Source organism: Thermobia domestica, chromosome 7, assembly GCF_964235325.1.
Source record: "Thermobia domestica chromosome 7, izTheDome1.hap1.1, whole genome shotgun sequence".
NCBI lineage: Eukaryota > Metazoa > Arthropoda > Insecta > Zygentoma > Lepismatidae > Thermobia > Thermobia domestica.
In genome coordinates this window covers 296,450,767-296,460,177 of record NC_137460.1, presented here as the reverse complement: position 1 = coordinate 296,460,177, position 9,411 = coordinate 296,450,767, and the positions used below count along the sequence as shown (strand labels likewise).

At 36.9% G+C, this 9,411-nt stretch overlaps 1 protein-coding gene across 1 annotated transcript; it reads right to left on the bottom strand.

Annotated features, from left to right (window-relative positions):
* Window positions 1–1,247: 1,247 nt before the first annotated feature.
* LOC145689804 (uncharacterized) lies at window positions 1,248–4,085 on the bottom strand. Its single transcript, XM_081764010.1, has 2 exons — window positions 3,816–4,085; window positions 1,248–2,879 (listed from the first exon to the last, which is right to left on the bottom strand). Exons 1-2 carry the CDS (start codon window positions 4,083–4,085, stop codon window positions 1,248–1,250), a joined length of 1,902 nt encoding a protein of 633 aa, XP_081620136.1.
* Between the last annotated feature and the right edge of the window lie 5,326 nt (window positions 4,086–9,411).

Sequence of the window (9,411 nt, the reverse complement as noted above, 5' to 3'; positions counted from 1 at the left end):
GCTTTGTATATTTTAGCAGTTTACTTTTCCACTGTTTTCTTGCCATCTGCATTGAGCATTCTAAATTATTTTAAGTAAGCAGCAAAAATAAGGGTATTTCGCTGCATTTCTAGGTAGAGATATTGTGCGTTGCGTTGTCGAACACAAACTCTTGCCGTAAACTTACTACTGGGTTCATAATGGAAATGATAAAACACAGAGATAGCACAAATATTCTTCCTGAAACAGGAGCAGGAATTACGCCTTTTCTACGTTTTGATGTCCTCTTTCTATAGCTTAATGCACAGACAATCCGAAATACGTACAAAATTTTCTTACGGTCAAACTTAATGTAAGTATTTATGGTGTGGATACCCGCATCAACCAAATTCCATCCAAAGCTTTTGATCCTCGAACGACGTTTTCCACATAGCTGTCCTTCTTCGTTTACCTAGTCCCACCTAGTGATGGGTAAATTCCCGGGAAGATATTTTTTGGGAATATTCCCGGGAAGATTCCCAAAATGGGAATTTTCCCGGGAATTTATGTACAATTACAAAGAAAATTGCATTCTATTACTATATTATGATTTCAAAGGTAATTCGTTGTATAACCACAGTATATTTATTACTGTTGTCTCCAGAGGGTTCTCTAAAATGTATATTTTGAACGGTATTTGTTATTTGATTATATTTAGAGAGTACGCATAAATGTAAATATATTTACAATATGCTTCATGCAAGTAAACACATTGGAAAAACATTTGGTATGGACAACATTTGATATAAAATCATACTTTTACACAGCTAAACAGTTTAAATTTATTTGTAAGTGGATTCTGTAAAAACTTGACTCTGCTACTGATACTATAAAGGTATTAAATTTTTAAATGTCATAAACAAATTAGCTGGGTAACTGCCAGAATGCAAACGTAGTGTGTAGAAAAATTCGTAAGGTTGTCAGTGTATGTTTGACATACATACAAAATGTTGAATTGAGGTACACTATACTTTCTTAGTGTGTTCTTACTGTGTTATTAAATCTCTAATTTAAGAAGATGAGCCATTTCGAATAATATACACGCTGTTACAAATATTCGCCAACAACGCTTGGTACATGAATATACACGCAAAAAGAAGCACACAAATTCTAATGAACACAGGTCCGGAAACATCGGTACTAATGAAAGATCCTGAAAAGGAATCATTATTTTGATATGTAAACATTACAGTTTAAAAGTATAAATATTTGCAACTACATAGATTGCTTTATTCAATATCTGATTCTTCCTCAGAGAGCGATAAGTGCAGGTCAAAATCTGATTCTTCGTATGGGATATCTGAGTCTAGATCACTTTCACTGGTGCCCAATTCGATAGATTCTTCATTATTTTTCGTAGATGTACTTTGAATCATTTCAACCTCTTTACGTGATTTCTCTACATGTTCCTGTTTGGACGTGTCTGATTTATTAAGCAGTTTCCAGTTATATCCCAGGTAAGTAATTTTGCCTGCTCTTTCAGTGGTTAAACGGTTTGTTTTCTTAGAGTGAATCCAGGCAAACGTGCTGAAAGTTCTTTCTGTTGCTGCAGACGTGCAAGGAGCGGAAAGAATGCGCACAGCCACTTTTGATAATTCTGAAGTACCGTATAACCCTTCCCACCATAACAGCGGACTTATTGTTTCAGCTGTTGTCCACAAAAACATTTTATTAAACAATCCTTGTTTTGATCTGAAACGTGCGACATCCTCCATGACTGAAATTGTATCTAATTGCATGTTTGAAGCAACATAATGAATAAATTCCATGCCATCGATCGTTTCTCCTGGAGATAAATTGTGTCCTTGTGATGACGGATCCAGGAGTGAAGCTGCGAGATGTATTGGCTTCAAAGCATGTTCCTTTCTCAGTCTCGTTTTCTTAAGCACTTCAGACTGCTCGCTGGTCGACAACGCTGACGAAAGTGCCTCGGAGATCTTGCTTTCAATCTCGTAGAATCCAGTGTAGACAGAATGTATACATGAATCATTCGATTCTAATTTAAAGATCCAGGTCACAATAGGTTTCAAAATTGTAATTAAACTTTCGATCTTACTCCAAAATGATGTATCATCGAGTAACATTGCTCTCATTTCCTTAGGTAAGACTTTGGTTGCTTGTTCTTCAACAGCCAACGTTTGTAGGCTGCATTTGCAAGTAATCATGCTTTCAAGACATGAAAGACAACTGCCCCAACGACTTTTACTTGGTAGTTTCAGAGAAACATTACACTTTTTGTCTTTGTTTATCTTAACTAATGTTGCGTTAAGAAGATGCACAGAACGTATTTTCTTTACAATTTTTGTTACATTTTCCATTAGTTGCGCTGCTGTGTGAGATTTCAGAACATCACTACAGAGTAAATGCAAGGTGTGAGCAAAGCACCCTAGCGGAACAATATGTGGGTAACTTGTTTGTACAAATTTCAGTGCTTTCTGCATATTTGAAGCATTATCAGCAATTATTACAAAAAATTTTGAGGGTTCATACTTTTGAAGAACCGATATTATTTTTTCTTTTAAGAACTCAGATGTCTGCGTATGGTCTTCAGTGTTCACAAAGTCCACAAAAACAGGTTCGGGTTTCGTGACAATAAAATTAACAATACCTTCGTTTCGCACATTGCTCCATCCATCCAACTGCAGATTTAAGTTTCTTGCTTCTTGAAGTTGCAGATGTAATTGTGACTGCATGTCTTCATATTCACCATCAAGGTAAGTGTTAGCCAATGCTCTCCTTGTTGGTAGTTTATACGATGGTCTCATTTTCTTGAAGAAATCGATCCATAATGGATGTTCAACTATGGAGAGCGGTGCTCCACTAATATATATCGCTTTAGCCAGCATCTTGTTCAGATTTTCCTACAAAGGAAGAAATGCGGTTAAGTCATTTTGTAAGAGAACGAGCGGAATATATCGTGAATATACTTTTCATACTACTTTTTTTTTTTTTTTTTTACAATATCGTTTATCTTACCACGAATCAACAAAACAGCTAAATTTAACCTAAAAAAAAACATGGCAAATAATTTATGAAGTATTCCTTGTCAAAATACTTCTGAGAAACTGTTTACTACAAACTACGATGGAATATGACTTATTTATGAAATCCTGAAAACTGAGATAATTAACTCACGTTTTATTGGTTCGACTATTCATGAAACGGTTAATTGATTGCAGAAAATAGTTTTCTTTTATATTTTTCCTTTTCGTTCTATGTCCACGAATGCCAGGAAAATGTAAATTTCTACTATTTTGGGTTTTATTAAAAAGTTGAGGATAGGAATGAAATACGTTATTGGGATGCTTAATCGATTGTAGAAAAGTGATTCTCACTTCCTGCTGTATGACGATCACAGCTAAAACCGGAAATGGATGCAGATTAGGAATACGGGGTCACTTTTTATTTATATTTACAGGTACAAGCGTTAATTCAGATAGAACGAATAATGTTTAGCAAAACTTATTTATAGACGCAGAGTCATCTGTGAACATAGATACAGCCTTAAGAATTAGCTTCACTGCTATGGAAATCAACAAAAGGGACGCCATTCTAGTGTTGAAAACTCATCTACAAGGTAAGTAAATTATGCCGTAGCTGGAGGGGCGACTCTGAACTTAACCCGTTATCTAAATCATTGCGTGGATGATTTATCTATTCCCCTGTCTTGAATATTTTCAACTCATAACACACAATCATCTCAGAACTCAGGAATCCTGACCGAGAGTGAGGATATGATATAAGCCCATGCGCCTATCGCCTACAGAAGATAACGTTGCTTGAGAGAAGATACTTACGTTTTCGTTTGAATCCATAGCGTCGATAAAGGATTCTAGAGAACGTATTTTGGAAGCCTTTTCTCTCTTCTCCTCTACTGGCAATGATAAGGAAGATGAAGGTCTAATGGAAAGTGAATGACGTTCACCTGTTATAGGACTTTCAGGGAAAATATCACTTTCCTCTATTCCTATAATTTCCGTACTCAGGCAAGTACTACTCGTTCCTGCTCCTTTAATAGTACCAGTATTTATTTCTCCAGAATCTCCACACGAAATAGCTTTCCTCATTTTCGATGGGCATCTTAAACATTTTGAGATATGTCTCACCATTTTATCAGCATTTGCGCATACATATTTATGTCCATAATATTTGCAAGATACTGACTTATCTTTAGAATTTTGCATGTAATATTGCCACACACGACCTTTCTTCCTACCCATTTCTCGGAATTTCGTGCGTTAATACACATGTAAGAAAAGCCTGAGTACCTATTCAGAAATTGCAAGTCAGAGATAGCAGACAGACAAAGTTTAACCTAACGGTGGTCCGGGGTGTATTGATAGTACTTCACCACTATCTCTACAGAATTTCTAGATTGTTTTACAAACTGGTTCCTCTTCAATTGTAAATTACTATTTTGCTACTTTCTAGTGCTAATGGAAATGAAAATTAAAAAAAAAAAAAACTAGTTATATAAGGTAGTCAACTAATTACATTTTTAAACCTCCAAATTACTTAAAACGTAAAAGTAAATGATAATAAATGAAAATAAAGTAATTGGTCATATCGTTCTTATAATTTGGAGAGTAAAGTAAAGAAATGGAAATAAATTCCTTCCCGGGAATTTATATGCCAGGGAAAAAACCCGGGAATATTCCCATTTTTAAATTCCTTCCCACCGGGAATATTCCCACTGCCCATCACTAGTCCCACCCAAAAGCTATACCAATGCATAACATTCCCCACATTACAAACTATATAGAAATAATTTTTCTCAACTATATTAACAAACGATTCCAAACCCAGCAGTTATTACTTCATGCAGTATGCAATGCCTCGCTTTACATCCCACACCACATCGCTATTACCATACCCCTGTCTCTACTGTTTACGCTCTATCACTACACTTTACCCCCGTGAGATTTGTTGTTTTTAATTTTATTTGATTATGTTATTCATTAGCAACTTCCACTCTTACATACGTCATATCCTGTACAGTAATCCACTTCTACTCAATTTGGCTTCCCCTGTTCTCATCTTCACATAGAGCTGACCCTACGCAGAACACAGGTTCATTTGTCTGAATGCAAAACCCATGTGTTATCCTGTGCTCCACACCTGGCCTGATTCTCTGTCGTCGCTATCACTATTCCATTTTCCCTTATTTTATTGTATTTATTTATTGAATCATTCCGTCTATATTAAGTTGTGTGTTATATGTGTTTCCTACTTTCATGATCCTAATTATTAAGGGTCCTTACCTCCATTTTTTGTTTTTTCTTTCTGATTCTTTTGTTATTTGTTATAACATAAAAATTAAATAGAGCACAGACCTTACAATTGTATACTATACAAAATTGTCATACCAGAATTGTAAAAGTGTAATAGACCACAGACCACTACTTATTTTTTGCACGATAAATTCCTTTTCATCTCTCACCTTACTGTGGGCGTAAGCTTCTCATAGGTTGCTTACTATTTTGGCAGGCCGGAAAAACTAGTACATGGCGTATTATAGCCCTTGTAGTGAGGCATAGTTGCCAAGTCTACTCTGGTTTATTGCACTCGCCTGGACGCACGGTGATCCGAACACATTAACAGGCGACAAGTTGCAAGAGATTGAGAGTTTTTACGACTGGAAGCTGACAGAAGTGCACAAGGAGTACAATCTGTGATCATCATTTGGATCATTTTTATCCTCACCTTCTCATCCCATAGTTCCGGGTACTGCTTTAGTTTGTTTACCTTATCGTATATAATCATTGACCATGGATTATCTTTTACACATCCCTTGAAAATAATCGAGAAGTAGAGAAATCTGCGAGACAGAGCATAAACTGAACCAAGTTTTCAGCGTTCTCGTTCTCCAATTAGTGGCAAACACCAAGCACCATCAGCGAGTTCACCACCATTTAAGAAGCATACAGACGCACGTGTCTCGAGCTCCAGCTCTCACTCCAACCAGCGTACATGAATTATAAGCTTTTACTTCTCCAGGATCACATACGCTAATTTATTTCGCAAGTGGTAGAAACAAGAAATAGACACATATTCTAATAACAGTTTTGAATCCGTCACACACACAGTTTTGAAATCTTCGGGAAAACTTCAACTTCTCTCAACAACATCCGACACAAGCAACCTTAGCGAGCACCTTCCTGGCTAAGCGGTTAGCGTACGCGACTATGGCACGGTAGACCCGCCCGATTCTCAGCGGGAGCTCATTTTCGGATTCCACGCTAATCAGTAAGTCACGTTTCATATAGCCTCGCTGCTGAAAGAGACATCAAACTCAAAACTCAATTCAACAAATAACTTCAGCCACCTACTATGTCCGTAGTAGTGCGAGGGGTCCCTCCATCTATAACAGATGACGAAATATAAGCTGACATAACTAAAGTAGTCTAAACCTTTAAAAATGCATCCGGATTTGGAACAATCAAGGACCTAGCTAAATAGTTCCAATTCTGAGAAAATCACAGAATACTATTAATGACCTTTTGCATAAACAAATTTTCATTTTGAAGAAGAGTGTCAGAGTTGAACATCCCACTCACTCCGATCACTTCCTTTCCGAGGTGAACGCTGTCAAGAATAAAACTAATCCTACTTACAGGTGTATTAGTCAAAGCAAATGTGGATATAGCATTTGTTTTCATCCTATTAAAAGTTGTCCGAATCTGCAACAAGCTCCTATCTTCAACCCTTGGCATCAACGCCCGCATTCTACGTACAGCAACAAGTACAAATCTCGGCTGGATCCAGAAGAATTCAAGCCGAAACTTTCTATCACAGAAATCACTAATGTTATTAATCATAAACGTTACAACTACCCTGGAATCTTAACGTCTATCGACATGTAAGAGAAAGTCCACCAATACTGCTCAATCTTCTCGGTCACATTTGCACATTTATTCGCCATACCGACTATGTACCAGCTCATTAGAAAAAAATCAAATCTCTTGTTCCTTAAACCCAACAAACCTACTGACTAGTTTCCATCCTACCATCTGATACAGCTCAACATAATCTTCACCAAGATCCTAGGTAAAATATCTTCAAGTTCATCTTTCTGAGTACCATCCTTTACCACTATATAAAGCAGGCTTCCGCCCAGAATTTAGCATCAACGATCAGCTTCTGCGTCTCCTCAACTACTTCCATAAGCTGTATAATACCAAGCCATCCTGTCTGGTACTTTTTGATTTAGGGAAGGCATTTTAAAACGTGTGGCATTAGGATTTCCTTTCGGAACTGCTAAATTTTCGCCTTTCTATCATACATCCATTTTATTTACAATTTCTTGTTTCGCCACCTTACTTACAAATACAGTAGTATAGTCATTTCGTTCCATATTTATGTAGTCAGGCATATCTAAGGCTATTTACTATCACCCTTATTATATCTACTTTATGCTGTGGACATGCTTCTTTTCCCGCAAAATGTTCACTTGTTTCAATACGCTGATGATACAGCTTATCTGGCTATTTTGCTGTGCTACACACTGTCGAAACGCATTACAACCAACAAAACCCACTTTTGTTCTGTGGTACTATAAACGGCGACTAAAGTCCAATGCGGCTAAAACACAAACTACAGTATTTCTGCCTCCTAAGAGACGCTCCATATTTCACCGTAATTCACACTTACTTCTATCACTCTAATCGACAAAATTTACTAAAACGACTCACTCATAATTTGGAGTATTTCTGCAGACCTACATTTAACCACTTACATAGTCTTTATTGGGTCTGTGCTTATGCCTATACGGACATATTGTTAGGTCTCGGTGGCCCTCTCCTTTCATCAAAATCTTAAGGTTCTCCAACGTCATGCACTCAGAATTCTGTACCGCATCAAACTCCCGAGCTCTACTCCAGAACTCTATACTCGCATGAGTTTTCCCCACATTTGGTTCCATATAGAAAAACTTCGCCTCAAATACTTCCGGAACCCTCCATCCTCATCTCCTCCTCGCCGATTCCTTCAACACCCACTTCAATTTTCATATCGTTCAATCCATCAGTCATTCTACCTCTTCCTTCTCTTTACAATGTATCATTATTCCTTACCTCCGAATCATCCAGATCTTTCGCTCATCAGAAAGTTTCTTCTCTATCATCCTCCGCCCAATATCATACCCACATATTGTATACAATAATTCCTCTGTCACTTAAAGACCTTCCCATTTTCTTTGATTAATGCTTGGAACATCCTGAAGAGAGATTAACCAACATCCGTCATTTTACAATACCTTGTTGTTTGCCTCGTCCAAATGGACCTCATCTCACCGATATTTCACTCATTCACGCAATATAATGAAATATAAATCCAAATGCTTTCACTACGATGTCTATAATTAATTACACAATTTCCTTTCTCGTTCCTAATTGTGATTACCATCGTAAAGATCGTAACGTAATATTTACTTACGTTATTTTATGACATAAAGTTATAAAAAATGTTGAAAATCCCTTAGACAAACTCACTTCTTTTTCACACTACCCTTTACTAATCTTTCCCCCATGGAGGGCGTAACCCTCGAGTAGGTGGCTAGCCCCGGTTAACTAAAACAAACTTGCGCCATTCTTTTACGTTATAATTTCACTTATAATGTTATTTTCAAAGGGAGTGTTTGATAGGCAATTTATCTGTTGAAGACCCGTAGAGATCGTTGTTCTGTAACTTTATCACAAGGCTGAAGTCGCTGTGCGACACAAAGTAAATTTTAGCCGAAATATTTACCCTGTTGTCGTTTTCAGATAATGAAATATTTATAAAATTTCGTATCAGGGAGCTACACAAATATAGCGGAAAAGTGTGAGTTGTGAGAGAGTTAGAGAAGTAGCACAGTGGTAATATCTCTCTGGTGATTTTTGTTGTGCCATAAGTGGCTGCTAGCAGATGTGCTGGCAACACTTGAAACACAGGGAAATGGCTGCCAGGCTCTGAACGTGCACAAGGTTTTAGAAGCAAAAACGCATTTCTCTTCATCGCACGTAACTATTATGTGAGATTTGTATTATAAAAAATTGAGAGTATGAAGAGGTAGTAAGTAGAGGATTTATTATAAGAGTAATGAGTTAGGTATTGTATGTAGTTAGGTATGAGTTTAGAGTATTTTTGTATCACGCTAATTCCAGAATTCGTGGCTTTATACAATGTCAGTAGTGAAACATGTGTATACAGATAGCATTAGGACATGATGAAATGGAGAGGAACAGGACACTGCCCTACTCCTTCCTACTTACAAGTGTGAAAATAATAGGTAGCTTTATTATAATTTCTGTGTACCTCCTTGGCTAACACTGTGTTTATTCAGTACTTTCTTACAACTGTGTTTCACAAAAATGTCACGCAAATCGAAGAAGATAAATTTAGATCACATACAAA